Source organism: Arachis hypogaea, chromosome 15 (assembly GCF_003086295.3).
Source record: "Arachis hypogaea cultivar Tifrunner chromosome 15, arahy.Tifrunner.gnm2.J5K5, whole genome shotgun sequence".
In the NCBI taxonomy this organism is placed as follows: domain Eukaryota; kingdom Viridiplantae; phylum Streptophyta; class Magnoliopsida; order Fabales; family Fabaceae; genus Arachis; species Arachis hypogaea.
The window spans coordinates 18093023-18111992 of record NC_092050.1 but is presented as its reverse complement, the minus strand read 5'-3'; the positions used below and the strand labels follow the sequence as shown (position 1 = coordinate 18111992).

The 18970-nt window shown below is 35.2% G+C and overlaps 1 protein-coding gene and 2 non-coding genes across 4 annotated transcripts; 2 read left to right on the top strand and 1 right to left on the bottom strand.

The window, feature by feature from the left end:
* Positions 1-563: 563 nt before the first annotated feature.
* LOC112752723 (small nucleolar RNA R71) lies at positions 564-671 on the top strand. Its single transcript, XR_003177144.1, has one exon. It is a non-coding gene; the product is annotated as a small nucleolar RNA R71 (small nucleolar RNA).
* Positions 672-10431: 9760 nt separating this feature from the next.
* Positions 10432-14404, top strand: LOC112749774 (homogentisate solanesyltransferase, chloroplastic-like). Of its 2 annotated transcripts, none has more exons than XM_072218733.1 (3): positions 10432-10893; positions 12688-12913; positions 13752-14404. In XM_072218733.1, the coding sequence occupies exons 1-3, from the start codon at positions 10856-10858 to the stop codon at positions 13764-13766; spliced, it is 279 nt and encodes a 92-aa protein (XP_072074834.1). In that variant the 5' UTR covers positions 10432-10855; the 3' UTR covers positions 13767-14404. The 2 variants fall into 2 exon arrangements, with proteins under 2 accessions (XP_072074834.1, XP_072074832.1); XM_072218731.1 differs by lacking the exon at positions 10432-10893 and adding an exon at positions 12283-12470.
* Positions 14405-17427: 3023 nt separating this feature from the next.
* LOC112753385 (small nucleolar RNA R71) lies at positions 17428-17531 on the bottom strand. The gene has a single exon (XR_003177774.1). It is a non-coding gene; the product is annotated as a small nucleolar RNA R71 (small nucleolar RNA).
* Positions 17532-18970: the final 1439 nt, after the last annotated feature.

Here is an 18970-nt window from a genome sequence, read left to right as displayed (position 1 = left end):
GAAGCATTTTGTTCAGAGTTCTCTGTCTGTTGCTGAGTGGATGATGGAAAAGGCTTGCTATTGCTAAACCTGTTTCTTCCACCATTATTAAAGCCTTGTTGAGGCTTTTGATCCTTCCATGAGAAATTTGGATGATTTCTCCATGATGAGTTATAGGTGTTTCCATAAGGTTCACCTAAGTAATTCACCTCTGCTATTGCAGGGTTCTCAGGATCATAAGCTTCTTCTTCATAAGAAGCCTCTTGAGTACTGTTGGATGCAGCTTGCATTCCATGCAGACTCTGAGAGATCATATTGACTTGCTGAGTCAATATTTTATTTTGAGCCAATATGGCATTCAGAGTATCAACTTCAAGAACTCCCTTCTTCATAGGCGTCCCATTACTCATAGGATTCCTTTCAGAAGTGTACATGAACTGGTTATTAGCAACCATGTCAATGAGTTCTTGAGCTTCTGCAGGCGTTTTCTTTAGGTGAATGGATCCACCTGCAGAAGTGTCCAGTGACATCTTTGATAGCTCAGATAAACCATCATAGAATATATCCAGGATGGTCCATTCTGAAAGCATGTCAGAAGGACACTTTTTGGTCAACTGTTTGTATCTTTCCCAAGCTTCATAGAGGGATTCATCTTCTTTCTGTCTGAAGGTTTGAACATCAGCTCTAAGCTTGCTCAGCTTTTGAGGAGGAAAGTACTTGGATAAGAAAGCCGTGACCAGCTTATCCCAAGAGTTCAGGCTGTCTTTGGGTTGAGAATCCAACCATAATCTAGCTCTGTCTCTTACAGCAAAAGGGAAAAGCATGAGCCTGTAGACTTCAGGATCTACTCCATTAGTCTTAACAGTATCACATATCTGCAAAAATTCAGTTAAGAACTGAAAAGGATCTTCAGATGGATGTCCATGAAACTTGCAGTTCTGCTGCATCAGAGAAACTAATTGAGGTTTCAGCTCAAAGTTGTTTGCTCCAATGGCAGGAATGGAGATGCTTCTTCCATGTAAATTGGAATTAGGTGCAGTAAAGTCACCAAGCATCTTCCTTACATTATTATTATTTTCGGCTGCCATCTTCTCTGCCTGTTCGAAAATTTCTGAAAGGTTATCTCTGGATTGTTGTATTTTAGCTTCTCTTAATTTTCTCTTCAGAGTCCTTTCAGGTTCTGGATCTGCTTCCACAAGAATGTTCTTATCCTTGCTCCTGCTCATATGACAAAGAAGAGGGCACAGAAAAATAATAATAATAGAGATCCTTTATACCACAGTATAGGGATCCCTGTGTGAGTAGAAGAAGAGGGGGAGACAAAGAATGTAATATAATGGAAGAAACACAACTGTGAGGATGGCAGAGATGTGAGATGAGATGTTAGGATATGAATGAATAAATAGAATAAGATGGGGGAGGGATAATTTTCGAAAAATATTTTTGAAAAAGAGTTAGTGATTTTCGAAAATGGTTTTTGAAAAATGTTAGTATTTTTTTTGAAATTTTTTTTAAAATCAAAAATAAAAATAATTAGTTAATAAAAAAGAAATTTTTGAAAAAGAGGGAAGATATTTTCGAAAATTAGAGAGAGAGGGAGAGTTAGTTAGGTAGTTTTGAAAAAGTTAAGAAAACAAACAAAAAGTTAGTTAGTTAGTTGGAACAAATTTTGAAAAGATAAGAAGTTAGGAGGTTAGAAAAGATATTTTGAAATCATATTTTTGAAAAAGATAAGATAAGAAGATATTTTTGAAAAGATATGATTGAAATTAGTTTTTGAAAAAGATTTGATTTTTTAAAATCATAATTAATGACTTGATTCACAAGAAATCACAAGATATGATTCTAGAACTTAAAGTTTGAAACTTTCTTAACAAGCAAGTAACAAACTTGAAATTTTTGAATCAAAATATTAATTGTTATTGTTATTTTCGAAAATTTAGTATAAAAATAAGAAAAAGATTTTTGAAAAATATTTTTAGAATTTTCGAAAATAACTAAGAATTTTGAAAAAGATAAGATTTTCAAATTGAAAATTTGATTTGACTCATGAGAAACAATTTGATTTTAAAAAATTTTGAAAAAGTCAATCCAAATTTTCGAATTTGATGAGAGAAAAAGGGAAAGATATTTTTTTGATTTTTTGAATTTTTATGATGAGAGAGAAAAATAACAAAAAGACTCAATGCATGAAAATTTTAGATCAAAACATGTGATGCATGCAAAAATGCTATGAATGTCAAGATGAACACCAAGAACACTTTGAATGTCAAGATGAACATCATAGACACAATTTTGAAAAATTTTTAATGCAAAGAAAACATGCAAGACACCAAACTTAGAATTCTTTAATGCTTAGACACTAAGAATTCAAGAATGCATATGATAAACATGAAAAGACACAAAACAAAAAATCATCAAGATCAAACAAGAAGACTTACCAAGAACAACTTGAAGATCATGAAGAACACTATGAATGCATGAGAATTTTCGAAAAATGCAAGATGCATATGCAATTGACACCAAACTTATAACATGACTCAAGACTCAAACAAGAAACACAAAAATATTTTTGATTTTTATGATTTTCTAATTTTTTTGGATTTTTTTTTCGAAAATTATATGAAAAAGAAGAAATAAGGATTCCAAAATTTTTAACATGAATTCCAGGAATCTTGCATTCTTAGTCTAAAGCTTCAGTCCACGAATTAGACATGGCTCACTAGCCAGCCAAGCTTTCAATGAAAGCTCCAGTCCAAAACACTAGACATGGCCAATGGCCAGCCAAGCTTTAGCATGTAATTCAGACATGACATGCCTGACATACCCTACAGTCGTATAAGAGCTGATGGTTGGAAGCCTCAGTCCAAAAGAATTTAGACATGGCTTTACAGCCAGCCAGGCTTCACATGCTTCATGAAACACTAGAATTCATTCTTTAAAAATTTTGAATAAATTTTTGAAAACATTTTTATTTTTTTCGAAAACAGATGAGAAAATTTTAGAAATATTTTTGAAAATAAAATAAAAAGAAAATTACCTAATCTGAGCAACAAGATGAACCGTCAGTTGTCCAAACTCGAACAATCCCCGGCAACGGCGCCAAAAACTTGGTGCACGAAATTGTGATGTCCAGGCTCGAACAATCCCTGGCAACGTGAGCAACTTGGTACGCGTAATCGTGATTACACTTTAATGATGTAAAATTCATGGCTCTTTCTTTCCCTGGCAATGGCGCCAAGAACATGGTGCCAATACCATGGTTCACAACTTCGATACAACTAACTAGCAAGTGCACTGGGTCGTCCAAGTAATACCTTACGTGAGTAAGGGTCGAATCCCACGGAGATTGTTGGTATGAAGCAAACTATGGTCACCTTGCAAATCTCAGTCAGGCGGATATAAAGTGATAATGGTGTTTTCGAATATTATATAATAAAATAGGGATAGAGATACTTATGTAAATCATTGGTAGGAATTTCAGATAAGCGAATGGAGATGCTTTTCGTTCCTCTGAACCTCTGCTTTCCTGCTATCTTCATCCAATCAGTCTTACTCCTTTCCATGGCTGGCTTTATGCAAGGGCATCACCGTTGTCAGTGGCTACATCCCCTCCTCTCAGTGAATAATATGCTCACGCACCCTGTCACAGCACGGCTATTCATCTGTCGGTTCCCGATCATGCTGGAATAGGATTCACCCTCCTTTTGCGTTTGTCACTAATGCCCAGCAATCGCGAGTTTGAAGCTCGTCACAGTCATTCAATCATTGAATCCTACTCAGAATACCACAAACAAGGTTTAGACTTTCCGGATTCTCTTGAATGCCGCCATCATTCTAGCTTACGCCACGAAGATTCTGGTTAAGAGATATTCATTCTAGCTTATTTCATGTAGAACATAAGTGTTTGTCAGGCACGCGTTCATAGGGGAGAATGGTGATGAGCGTCACACATAATCATCACCTTCATCACGTTCTTGGGTGCGAATGGATATCTTAGAAGCGAAATAAGAAGAATTGAATAGAAAACAGTAGTACTTTGCATTAATCTTTGAGGAACAGCAAAGCTCTACACCTTAATCTATGGAGTGTAGAAACTCTGCCGTTGAAAATACATAAGTGAAAGGTCCAGGCATGGCCGAGATGGCCAGCCCCCTAAAACGTGATCAATAGTCTCCTAAGATGAATAATGGATTAAAACCGAGACCAAAGATGCCTAATACAATAGTAAAATGTCCTATTTATAATAAACTAGCTACTAGGGTTTACATGAGTAAGTAATTGATGTATAAATCCACTTCCTGGGCCCACTTGGTGTGTGTTTGGGCTGAGCCTGAGTGTTGCACGTGTAGAGGCCATTTGTGGAGTTGAACGCCAGTTTCTGTGCCAGTTTGGGCGTTCAACTCTGGTTTTGGATCCTTTTCTGGCGCTGGACGCCAAATTTGGGCAGAAGGCTGGCGTTGAACGCCAGTTTACGTCGTCTATTCTTGGCCAAAGTATGGACTATTATATATTGCTGGAAAGCCCTGGATGTCTACTTTCCAACGCAATTGGAAGCGCGCCATTTTGAGTTCTGTAGCTCCAGAAAATCCACTTTGAGTGCAGGGAGGTCAGAATCCAACAGCATCAGCAGTTCTTCTTCAACCTCTGAATCTGATTTTTGCTCAAGTCCCTCAATTTCAGCCAGAAAATACCTGAAATCATAGAAAAACACACAAACTCATAGTAAAGTCCAGAAATGTGAATTTAACATAAAAACTAATGAAAACATCCCTAAAAGTAACTAGATCCTACTAAAAACATACTAAAAACAATGCCAAAAAGCGTATAAATTATCCGCTCATCAGCAGTTAACACCTTAATCTTTACAATAGCAAGCCATTTCATCGGTGATCCATCTCTTTGGAAAGATCGTTCTGCTGAATTACTTTTCAATCTCAGATGCAAAACTTTGTCTGACTTCAGATGGTACAAGGATACCTTTCTTACTAGGGTTTATACCAGAGAAGACAGTCAACAACCTTTTTGGAAGGAAAAAGTTCCTAGCCGGACTTCCCAAATTCCTAGGAGATAAAGTAAGGGACAAAATTCGCAGTTTAACCCCAGATGGGATAATTCCCTATAATGCGTTAAGTTATGGTCAAATTATTTCTTTCATCCAAAAAGTTGCTCTAAAGATCTGCCTAGATGATAAAATCCAACAACAACTTGCTCATGAGAAAGCACAAAATCGTATCGATCTGGGAACCTTTTGTGAACAATTTAGTCTTCCTGTTTATCATCCAAGGAAATCTAGAAGGCCATTTACTCGAACAGTTTTTAAACCTAATCCTGAAAAGAATTTCAGAAAACCTAGAAAACATTTTCAAAAACCCAAGAATGAAAAAAATTTTCAACAGAATTTCCAAAGAATCCCCAGAAAAACCCCATTATTTGCTATACATGTAAAAAACCAGGACATGTTAGTAAATACTGTAGGTTGAAAGTAAAGATTAATAATCTGAACCTTGATCCTCAGATTGAGGAAAAGATTAACCATCTTTTAATCGAAAGTTCAGATGATGATTCTGGACCAGAATCCTCGGATGATATCAATAATATCCAAGTTGATGACATTGAATCATCCTCAGATTACGATGTCAAGCAAATTAATGTTTTATCCAAAGATTAAGATCTCTTATTTGATGCTATAGAGGCTATTGAGGATCCGGAACAAAAGAAAGACTTTCTTTTGAAATTAAAAAAATCTTTACAAAAGAAAAAGAAACCCAAAAATCTTGTCTTTAGTAATAAATATGATGTCAAACCCATTTTTAAAAAATTAGAAAAACAAGTTATTCGTCCTATAACCATTCAGGATCTTCATACTGAGGTCAATAACCTTAAAAAGGAAATCCGATAGGTCAAAAGAAATCAAGACAATCATCAACTCATTCTCTCGCAGTTAATGCAAGAGGAAGAATCTGATGATGGAGAACCTGATTCTCTTATAAACCCACCTGAGTTTTCTGAAAAACAAGAAAATGAAATTTCTAACGACAATGATGGAAAAGAAATCTTGAGAATAATAAACATATTTTCTTTTATGAAATGCCGTATTAATATCCGGATTGTCGTTAAAGATTTTGTTCTTAAAACCATAGCACTTTTTGACTCAGGTGCAGATTCAAATTGTATTAAAGAAGGTCTGATCCCCACAAAGTATTTTGAAAAGACTACTGAACGTCTTAGCTCGATAACGGGTGAAAGACTAAACATCAAATTCAAATTATCCAATGCTTTTGTTGAAAAGGGTAATCTTAGGATTCCGACCAATTTCATCATAGCAAAGGATATCAAAAATGATGTAGTCTTAGGGACACCTTTTATAATCCTTTTGTATCCATACCTAGCAAATTTTCCTGGAATTACCTCTTATGTGGGTGGACAGGAAACTTTCTTTGAATTTCTAGACTCACCAATCCAGAAATCTCTGAACTTAATTGAATCCAAAACCAAACAGATTTATTTTTTGAAAGAAGAAATCTCTTTCAAAACCCTTGAATTCCAACTTTCCCAAGCAAGGATTCAAGATAAAATAAAAAATCTTTCAAACCAAATTGAAAAGTCTATCTATTCTGATTTGCCTCATGCCTTCTGGAAAAGGAAAGAACACATTGTTGATCTTCCCTATGAAAAAAGTTTCAAAGAATCACAAATCCCTATAAAAGCCCGCCCCATTCAAATGAATGAGCAGCTTTTGCAGCATTGTCAAAAGGAAATTAAAGATCTTTTGGACAAAGGATTAATTCGTCCAAGTAAGAGTCCTTGGTCCTGCTCAGCTTTTTATGTCAATAAGCAAGCTGAGATAGAAAGAGGAACCCCAAGGCTTGTCATCAATTACAAACCTTTGAATCAAGCTTTACAGTGGATTCGTTATCCTATCCCAAACAAAAAAGATTTGCTAAATAGGCTAAAATCAGCAAATATCTTTTCAAAATTTGATATGAAATCTGGTTTTTGGCAAATCCAAATCAAAGAATTTGACAGATATAAAACTGCATTTACAGTTCCGTTCGGTCAATATGAATAGAATGTAATGCCGTTTGGTCTGAAAAATGCCCCATCTGAATTTCAAAAAATCATGGACGATATTTTTAATCCATATTCAAACTTTGCAATCGTTTATATAGATGATGTCTTAATCTTCTCTCAAACTTTAGGAGAACATTTCAAACATGTTAAAACTTTTATGTACATCATCCAGAAAAACGGACTTGCTATTTTCAAATAAAAAATTGTCCTTTTTCAAACAAAAATCCGTTTTCTTGGTCATATGATTTCCCAAGGGACAATAACCCCAATTGAAAGATCAATTTTGTTTGCTGAAAAGTTCCCAGACTATATCCTTGACAAACCTCAGCTCCAGAGGTTCCTAGGATGTCTTAATTATGTCTTGGAGTTCATCCCAAATCTTAGCAATCTTATTAAGCCTCTTCATGATAGACTTAAGAAAAATCCTCCACCATGGACAGACAAACACTCTGAAATCATCAGATTCCTTAAAACCAAAGTTCGCAATCTTCCTTGTCTTTACCTACCTGTTCCTCATACATTTAAAATCATTGAAACAGATGCATCTGATTTAGGATATGGTGGTATCTTAAAACAAAAATTGCATGATAAAGAGTGTATCATTGCATTCACATCAAAGCATTGGAATAGTACTCAACAAGTCTATTCCACCATCAAAAAAGAGATTTTAGCCATAGTTTTGTGCATCACAAAATTTCAATTTGACTTACTCAATCAGAAATTTTTAGTCCGAGTTGATTGCAAGTCGGCTAAAGAAGTCTTACAAAAGGATGTTAAAAACCTTGCATCAAAACAAACTTTTGCCAGATGGCAAGCTATCTTAAGCATTTTTGATTTCGATATTGAGCACATCAAGGGTAACTCAAACTCTCTCCCTGACTTTCTCACATGTGAATATTTGCAGGGAGACAAGCAAGGACAAGATGCCTAAAAAGGCAATTATCGCCTCTTCAAGAGGCAGAGGCAAATGTATTCGACTAGCCCTTCCAGGGCCATCCAAACACTCCCAATCTAACTATGAATCTGGGTCACCTACCCAACAACCTTCCCAAAATCCAGCCCAACAATCTAATGAACCAACAATTAACCAAGCCAAACAGACTAAGGCAGATTACGCCTTCCCAATCGAAACCCTCTTGACCTTACAAGATCAAGGTCTCACTAAATTTAACAAAAAATCTTGGGCTGACATTTGCAATGAATCAGATGAAGAAATTGACCTACCTCAGCTGATATCCCAAGTAGCCAACCAAAAAATAATCGTACAAAAACCAAGAGAAAAGGCTATAGTCCTAACACCACAAACATCCTCAATCACTACTAAAACACAAAAAGCCCAAACTAATTACATATCCACAAACAAATATGCAAACATTATCCAACTGGAGCCTGAATTTTAGGATAATTCACCAAACAAAGTCATCCCAAAAATCTTTCCTACTGGATTCCATTTCAAGCCATTTGCACAAAATAAAACTCGCCAATTTTATGAATTCATTTTAGTAGATACTGACTCAGTATCTATTAAACACTACAAAGACAAAACCAATCCTGATCTCATAACCCATTCAACAATTCAAATCCTCAAAGTCTTGACCCCAAAGCAACTTGGGAACAATCTAAACAAAACCTAAAAGTTTTCTCAAAACTATGACCCAATAAGTTTTAATTATTGGGATTACATGGAAGCCTGGACTAAAGTATTTTGGTTTCAAAATACTCAGTACAAACATTCATGGTTAATCTATTTTAAAAGAAAATCAAATTATGTTTTTCCAAATTGGTTCTACCAATGGTGGGACTTCTTTGGGCCAATCCCAGAAATCCTACCCTCACCTACCGATGAAGGGTATAAACTTTTTCAATCAAAATATGACATTCAGGAAATATGTGTTCCTGTAATGTTAAAATTTTTCTCAATCTTTTCACTAGCCTGGGTATTCTCGTGGCAGTACAAATATACAAAATCAGACCACCCTAAATCATTTCCAATCTTACAAAGCATGGTTATGTCAAATGGTGGTCCCAATTTGATTCATCAATGGCCTATCCAGAAAAAGTCAGAGAATGGTTCAAAATTAATCCCAATAATCAGAAGATCTCAGATCCAGAAACGGCTTCATTTCTCAATCAAAAAGCACAAATCCAAGCAGCCCTTGCAGCCTCATAATCGAAAGAATCAATCAAAGGAAAGCTTCAACAAATCCTTCGCTTACTGCAAGAAGATGAAGCGTCCTCATCTAAAGAACAGGTGATGAACAAGATCAAGATCAAGACAAACAAAGTGAGGAAGATTGTTTCGAAGTTTGCCTAGGTGATGATTAAATCCCAAAAAACATAATTATGATCACCAAGACAATATTCGGAACTGTTACCGGTACTGTAGCTATAGTTCAGGTCACACTTACCTACACTGTAGAAATAGTAGAATCCTCAATTATAAAAGGAGGCCTCGTTCTCATTGTGAGGTACCATTTTATTTTACACAATCATAGAGAGAAGTTAGAGAGAGAAGCTCTGAGTGTTCTCTTGTAAGCTCTTCAGCTCCTCTTCTTTTCTCTTCTTATTTTCAATCAGTTTTCTAATAAATCTTTATCCAATTCTGCAGCTTCGTGTTTTTCATATTTAGCTTTCTGCATCTGCATATGTGTGCGGACTACCGCCACATCTAACTTCATACTAACTTCCATATGCGTGCGGACTACCGCCGCATCTAACTCCATATTTATTTACTTGTTTTTGCATCTGCATTCATATATCTTACATTTTCTTTTACCAGTTACCTTCTTCTCCCTTTCCCTCCTTGATCCGCTTCGGGCCATCTGGTGTATATATATATATATATAATGTAAGTCTATGTATATATGTATTCTAGATAAAATGGTTGGACTTCTATATCCCTGATTCGGTAGCATGACCGGTTCAACGTTCTGTCCAATTTTAAAATCCTTGTATGATTTATATCATTAATCATTGGTTGCATAGGTAATTTAAATTATCTTAGTCATTAATTTAACTTTTATTAAAATTAAATATTTCATATTTGCAATGCATTAGAAACATAAAACTTTATAATTTTTTATTATTCTCTTCTTAAAGTGTCTTTAGGGGTAATTTTAACTCAATTCTTAAAGAAAAGGCAAGTATAATGTCCCAAATGTATAGATAGATGTTGTTTAGTGGTTAACAATGTACAAAACAATATTTTTCTAAATATAATTTAAAGTGATTTTAGTTTATGTTGAATTTATTACTATTTTTCTTAGTTCTCTTAACTTCTAAACAAGGTAAAAATCTAATATCTTTATTATCTTGAAAATATATAAAAAGAATGATAAAGAAATTTTTTTTATTTAAGCATTATTAGATATTTAAAATGATGAAGAAAATATATTATTCTTTTATTTATTTATTTATTTTTAAAAAAGAGATTGGTTGATGGTGCCACAAATCTCTATATCATTTCTTTTACTTGAAGTACACAATGCACAAATCCAAAAAATGCAATGATAAAACTTTCTTTCTTCCAATAAGCTATCTGGATTGATGTTGATTAGGTGGTGGCTTGACTAGATGGTGACCCATTGTATCTGTGATTGCAAAAGTGTTATGCTTTGCCATACTCAGCTCCCCATGAAGCTCTCAACATTTCAATCAACTTCACTTCGTGCTCATCCCTCAATTGCCACCTCCAATTGCAACTCCTCCTACTCCATCAAAACACCCACCACCAAGTTTGCTCCAAAGGCTTCTACTTTGTGCTTAAAATTTTCCAGAAACAACCATTCAACTCTACGATATCATGATAGAAGACTCTCGAATAGACCCACTTCCATCACGGTGTGTATTTCTTTTCCCCTTCATATGCCGATTTTGCTTCCTCTATCTGCATGCTACCTTGTTTGTTTTAGTCTGGGATATTCAATTTTTGCTATTGTTGGTAATTAATCAGTGGCAAATTGAGAATCACCTGGGAAATTTGCATGTACTAAAATATCATGAGCTTTGTTTCCTTTAATTTGTTTAACTCCATGGTGTTCATGATATTCTATCACTTTGATTGTATTGAAATCAGCGGCTGGGATTGATTTTACAATACCGACCCAATTATATTTATATATGGGTGGGAAGGAGCAAATATTGGCCATATAATATAACTATGCACAATGATGAGTTATTTATAGGTCATATGGTTACTTAAAATAGTCATGCAATGCTTTAATTTTGACCATTTATGTAAGATCCAATTATCAAAATTAACTTCTAGAACCATCACAATTAATAGCTCCTTATGGAATTTAGTGAATGTGCAAGTTGAACCTGTTATTTTCATTGAATAGTGTAACTAGGACTGGAAACTTTGTTTTATTGACTCCTGTATCCCACATATAGATAAAGACATGGACAATATGATGTTTAGTTAACTAAATATATAAAATTATAGCATTGTTCACGATTGATAACATAAAGGTTTGCATGAAAAATTTATTTTGGTGTGATTTCACCGGGTCTAGGGGTAAAAGTCTCAAAAATAGACCCGGTCATTATTTTGGGTCGGGTCCGGGCCATGACTCGGGTCACCCGAAGTCGGTCCGGTGGCCCGGTCATCATACACAATTAATATTTTGTGTTATTAGTGATGGATGACGGCTATTCTTATGTAGAATTTAAGTATTGTAAAACTTAATATTTTGTGTTATTAGTTATTATAAGACTATAAGTTAATATTTTATGTTTAAAATGCATAAGATTTTAGACTAATGTATAATATTGTGTTATTTATATTGATTTAAATATTTGTTGTTATTAGACAATATTAGTATTGATTATGATTATGCTTTAATTTTAGAGAAGAGTTGGTTCTTGTTATATTTTTCTAAGTGAATTTTACCATGTCAAATAATGGTTGGAGTCTTGGAAATTTGGATATTTTCACATGCTAGCTTATAAGAAGGTATCAAGGTAATGTAGTGTTAACGGCCTGGTTTTCACCCAGTTTTTACCCGGTATAATCGTGGTCCGAAAGTGTATAGGTTTCATCGAGTCTAAGGCCGGGTTCAAGTCTAATAAATAGACCCGGTATATATTTCGGGTCGGGTCTGGGTCACATCAAACCCGGTTTCACCCGGCCTATGCACACCCCTACTATACACGACACATCACTAGGTTCTTTCTGATTAACTTTACCATATGCCTGCAATAAGCAATGCAGTTATTTTTCTCTCGGAAAGTTTACTGTACTGAATGCTAGTTACTCGTTCGGTTTATAGTGCTTTGGTGGCAAGAGCATTGATTGAAAACTCAAATCTGATAAAGTGGTCCCTTCTGTTCAAAGCATTCTCTGGTCTTTTTGCCCTGATTTGTGGGAATGGTTATATAGTTGGAATCAATCAAATCTATGACATTAGCATTGACAAGTATGATGTAATCATTTATAAAATTCTCCGTGAAACTGACTTCCTCTGCCTTTTCCCATAGCTTGCTTGCTGAGTTCCTATATATTTGAATTTGTGTCTTATGTAACTGTCATTTTCGCATTCTTGGATCTGAAGTTGTTTCTGTTGTTGGTTAAAGCTCAACCTAAGTAAATGTATATTGGACCATTTATCTAAGTAGCTTTATATTCATTTTCAGGGTAAACAAACCTTATTTACCTATAGCTATTGGAGATCTTTCAGTCCAATCTGCATGGCTATTAGTTGCATTTTTTGCTGCTGCTGGCTTGTTGATTGTTGGATTGAACTTTGGGCCCTTTATATTTTCACTTTACAAGCTTGGCCTTTTTCTCGGCACCATCCATTCCGTTCCTCCATTAAGAATGAAACGTTTTCCTATTGCAGCATTTCTTATTATTGCCACGGTATGGTTTACCCTCCTATTCTCCCTATCTAGGCCGAGCTAACAGTACTTAAAGTTCAACTAAATAGTTACTTCATATGATTACTTTCAAGATTCTTTTGAGCAACTCAATGGTTATTTGAATTTGAAGCATCTATTATGGTTGAGCGTTGACAGAAGAGGCTTGTGCAGGTCCGAGGTTTTCTACTTAACTTTGGCGTGTACTATGCCACTAGAGCTGCCCTTGGACTTGCATTTGAGTGGAGGGTTGTGTTTTTCTATTGCTTCATATTTGTAGCTGGTTAAGGTAAAGAACCAGGTTCATAGGAACATGTTGTGCCAACAATACCTCCACGAAGTCGATCCTAAATATTAATTTGTCTAATTCTATGATTACATGACTTGGCCAATGAACTTTGCTTGAAAAGTAGGAATGTAACAGCCCAGACCACCCGCTAACACGATATTGTCCGCTTTGGCACACAAGACTTCACAGTTTTGTCTTTGACGATAGGGATGATAGCTAAAGCCCCTCACACTCACTCGTCAAAACGCGTCATGCTAGGGAGAGGTATCCATACCCTTATAAGGCATGCTTCGTTCCCCTCCCAAACCGATGCGGGACCTTACAATCCACCCCCCTAAAGGAGCCTAGCGCCCTCGCTGGCATATCAATCTGGGCTCCGGCTCTGATACCATCTGTAACAGTGATGAGCAGATATTTTATAAGTTTTTTGGCATTGTTTTTATATAGTTTTTAGTATGTTTTGTTTACTTTTTATTATATTTTTATTAGTTTTTATGCAAAAATCACATTTCTGGATTCTACTTTGAGTTTGTGTATTTTTCTGTAATTTCAGGTATTTTCTGGCTGAAATTGAGGGATCTGAGTAAAAGTATGATTCAGAGACAGAGAAAGGACTGTAGATACTGTTGGATTCTGACCCTCCTGCACTTAGAAGCGTTTTTCTGAAGCTACAGAAACCCAATTAGCGCGCTCTTAATTGCGTTCGAAAGCTAACATCTTGGGCTTTCTAGCAATATTTAATAGTCCATACTTTTTTCGAGATTTGATGGCCCAAAACTGGCGTCAAAACGCCCACTAGAGACCCTTTTCTGGCATAAAATGCCCAAACTGGACTCTCACCTGGCGTTAAACGCCCAAAATGGCATCAAAGTTGGCATTTAACTCCATTGAAGGCATATGCACGTGGAAGCACTCAAAGCTCAGTCCAAACCCTCACCAAGTGGGCCTCGAAAGTGGATTTCTGCACTATCTACCTTAGTTATTCATTTTCTGTAATTCTTAGTAACTAGTTTAGTATAAATACTATATTTATCTATTGTATTCGTGTCCAGTCTTTTGGCCGGCCTCTTGGCCAAGTCCTTGGAACACCAATTTACGTTTCACTTATGTATTTTCAACGGTGGAGTTTGTACACCTCATAGATTAAGGTGAGGAGCTCTGCTGTGTTTCATGAATTAATACAACTACTACTGTTCTTCATTCAAACCACGTTTGATTCCATTCCAAGATATATTCTCGTACTTAATCCAGTTAAGTCAGAATGAAGGGGGTGATCCGTGACAATCACCTGTGACCTTCGTTGCTATCTTAACCAAGATCCGCGTGCCTGACAAGCACTAGCGGTCTATATGAGCTCAACATAGTCATTGGGCGACAGCTTGATTATATATCTCTTAGGGCGCCTAATTCCTAACTTTTGATAGGCTGACTCCCAGGAACATCGGATCAATCAAAAGAGGGAGATTAGGGACCAAATGGTAGAGGCTAGAATCAGAATGCAGCATCCCGAGATTCGGAAGGTCTAAATTTTGTCTGTGGTATTCTGAGTAGGATCAAGGAAAGAATGGACTGCAAGGGCTTCAAACTCCCGTGTATTGGGAGTAGTGACAGTGTGCAAAAGACAATGACCATTTGTTCTATTCTGATACAGCGAGAACCTCCTGCTGATTAGACGTACGTTAACCCATGCCTGTTATTTTTCACTGAGAGGAAGATTAGCAACCGCAAGGCGTTTAATCACATACAGCTTGCCGTGGAAGTGACCATTCGTGTTTGGAGACGAAGACAATAAGAAAGTAGAGATTTAGAAGAACAAAGCATCTCTGAACTCTTAACTGAGACTCATACCAGTAAATATATAAGTATTTTCTATTTTATGTTTATTTATCTTTTAAATACAAAAACTCATAACCATTATAATCCGCCTGACTAAGATTTACAGGATAACCATAGCTTGCTTTAAGTCGACAATCTCTGTGGGATCGACCCTTACTCACGTAAGGTATTACTTGGACGACCCAGTGCACTTGCTGGTTAGTTGTACTCGAGTTGCAATGGTTGGACAACTGACGGTTTATCTTGTTGTTTAGATTAGATAATTTTCTTTTTGTTTGAGTCTTTCTTTTCTTTTCAAAAAAGTTTTCAAAAATCTTTCAAAAATTTTTCTTTTCTTTATCAATCTTTAATTTTTCTTTAAGTCTTTTGTTCTTGTTCTTGTTAAAGTTTCGAATTCTTTATTTTCTCTTTCTAAAAATTTTTTTTTTCGAAAAAAATTTAATAAATATATAAAAACCAAAAATTTTGTGTCTTTTGTTTGAGTCTAGTGTCAATTTTTAAGTTTGGTGTCAATTGTATGTTCTTTATGTTCTTTAAATTTTCGAAATATGCATGGTGTTCTTTCTTGGTCTTTAAGTTGTTCTTGCTTATTTTCTTTGTTTGATCTTTAATTTTTCAATTTTTGTGTCTTTTGTTTTTTTCTTGTGCATTTTCGAAAGTTAAGTGTCAAAAATTCAAAAATTTTTAAGTTTAGTGTCCTTTGTGTCTTTCTTTTCTTAAAAATTTTCAAAAATTTGTTCTTGATGTTCATCTTGATCTTTAAAGTATTTTTGGTGTTAATCTTAACATTCAAAATGTTCTTGGTCTTTTTCTTTGTTTTGATCCAAAATTTTTAAGTCTTGTATCATTTAGTTGTTTTTTCTCTCCTCATTAATTCAAAAAAATCAAAAAAATATTTTCTTTTATTTTTTCATGCATTTTCGAAATCTTACATTAAATTAGTCAAAAATTTTCAAAATCATATCTTTTTTTTAGTTAAGTCAAAAATTTTAATTTTAAAATTATTTATCTTTTCAAATCTTTTTCAAAATCAAATCTTTCTTTTTATTTTTCTTATTATTTTCAAAATTTTTCTTAAATTTTTTTCAAAATCTTTTTCTTATCTTTATTTCATATTTTTGAATTATTTACTAACAATTATTATTTTGATTCAAAAATTTCAAGTTTGTTATTTTCTTGTTAAGAAAGTTTCAATCTTTAAATTCTAGAATCATATCTTTTGCTTTCTTGTTAGCCAAGTCATAACTTTAATTTCAAAAATTAAATCTTTTTAATTTCTTTTTCAAATTGAAATTCAAATAATATCTTTTTCAAAATTTAATTTTAAAATCTTTTCTATCTTCATATCTTTTAAATTCATTTTCAAATCTTTCATAATTAATTACTTGTTTAGTTTGTTTTGACTTTAAAAGTTTAATATTTCTTTTATCTTTTTCAAAACCTCCTAATTACTTTTCTCCTTCACATTTTCGAAAACCAACTAACTATTTTTCAAAAATCTTTTCAATTAATTAATTATCTTAGTTTTTAATTTTTTTCTATTTCTTTTCTTATTTTTGAATTCTAACTAAATAAATAAAATAAAAATAAAAATATTTTCCTTTTCTTCTCTTTTAAAATTTGAATACTCTCTCCCTTCTCTCTTCTTATTTCTTTTATTTTATTTAATTACTAACACCTCTCTTCTTCTTATTAATTCGAACCTCTCTCCTCTCTGTTCGAATTACTCTTCTTCTTTCTCTATTCTCATTCTTCTTCTATTCTTCTACTCACATAAAGGAATCTCTATACTGTGACATAGAGAATTCCTCTTCTTTTCTTGTTCTCTTTCTTTTTTGTTTATGAGTAGGAACAAGGATAAAGACGTTCTTGTTGAAGCTGATCCTAAACCTGAAAGGATTCTAAGGAGGAAGCTAAGAGAAGCTCGAACACAACACTACCGGAGAGGACCTTACAAAAATTTTTGAAAAAGAAGCAAAGAATATAGACATGGCAGCCGAACCAAACAACAATGGTGGAGATGCAAGGAAGGTTCTTGGTGACTTTACTACACCAACTTCCAACTTCTATGGAAGAAGCATCTCTATTCCTGCCATTGGAGCAAACAACTTTGAGCTCAAGCGTCAATTAGTTTCTCTAATGCAACAGAATTGCAAGTTTCATGGACTTCCATTGTAAGATCCGTATAAGTTCTTATCTGAGTTCTTGCAAATTTGTGATACTGTTAAGACCAATGGGGTTGATCCCGAGGTCTACAGACTTATGCTTTTCTCCTTTGATGTAAGAGACAGAGCTAGGATATGTTGGACTCTCAACCTAGAAAAAGCCTAGACTCTTGGGAAAAGTTGGTCAATGCTTTCTTGGCCAAGTTCTTTCCACCTCAAAAGATGAGCAAGCTCCGAGTGGAAGTTCAAACCTTTAGACAGAAGAAAGGTGAATCCCTCTATGAAGCTTGGGAAAGATACAAACAATTGACCAGAAGATGTCCTTCTGACATGCTTTCAGAATGGAGCATCATAGGTGTGTTCTATGATGGTCTGTCTGAACTGTCCAAGATGTCATTGGACTACTCTGCTGATGGATCTCTTCATCTGAAGAAAATACCTGCAGAAGCTCAAGAACTCTTTGAAATGGTTGCAAATAACTAGTTCATGTATACTTCTGAAAGAAATCCTGTGAATAATGGGATGACTCAGAAGAAAGGAGTTCTAGAGGTTGACAATCTGAATGCCATATTAGCCCAGAATAAGATATTGACTCAACAAGTCAATATGATTTCTCAGAATCTGACTGGAATGTAAGCTGCATCTGGCAGTGCTAAGGAAGCCTCCTATGAAGGAGAAGCTTATGATCCTGAAAATCCTGAGATGGAAGAGGTGAATTAATGGGAGAATCCTATGGAAACACATATAATCCATCATGGAGAAATTATCCTAATTTCTCATGGAAGGATCAGCAGAAGCCTCAGCAAGGCTTCAATAATAATCAAGGTGGAAGAAATCAGTTTGGCAATAGCAAACCATTTCCATCATCTTCTCAGCAACAGACAGAAACTTCTAGGCAGAGCCTCTCTAACTTAGCAACTATAGTCTCTGATCTATCTAAGACCACTCACAGTTTTATGACTGAGACAAGGTCCTCCATCAGAAATCTGGAGGCACAAGTTGGTCAGTTGAGTAAAAGAATACCTGAAACCCCTCCTAATACCCAAGCAATACAGAAGAGAATACAAAAAGAGAGTACAAGGCCATAAATAGAACAGTGATGGCCGAATCTGGAGAGGGAGAAAAGGCATTGAACTCCAGTGAGAAAGAAGAGACTGGACGTTCAATAGCCACTGAGGAGTTCCCTATTGAGGAACCAAAGAAATCTGAGACTCATATAGAGACCATAGAGATTCCCTTGAATGCATTATTGCAATTCATGAGCTCTGATGAATACTCTTCCTCTGATGAGGAAGAGGATATTGTTGAAGAGCAAGTTGCTCGGTACCTAGGAGCAATCATGAAGCTGAATGCCAAGTTATTTAGTATTGAGACCTTGGAGGAAGAATCTCCATTGCTCACCAAGGAACTAAATGCCTTGGTTTAGCAGAAATTACCTCAGAAGAAGCCGGATCCCGGATGCTTCTTAATTCCTTGCACCATAGGCACCATGACCTTTGAGAAGGCTTTGTGTGACCTTGGGTCAAGCATAAACCTCATGCCACTCTCTGTAATGGAGAAACTGGGAATTTTTGAGGTGCAAACTGCAAAAATCTCACTAGAGATGGTAGACAAGTCAATAAAAAAAGGCTTATGGACTAGTAGAGGATGTCTTAGTGAAGGTTGAAGGCCTATACATCCCTGCTGACTTCATAATCCTAGACACTGGGGAGGATGAGGATGAATCCATCATCCTTGGAAGACCCTTCCTAGCTACAACAAGAGTTGTGAT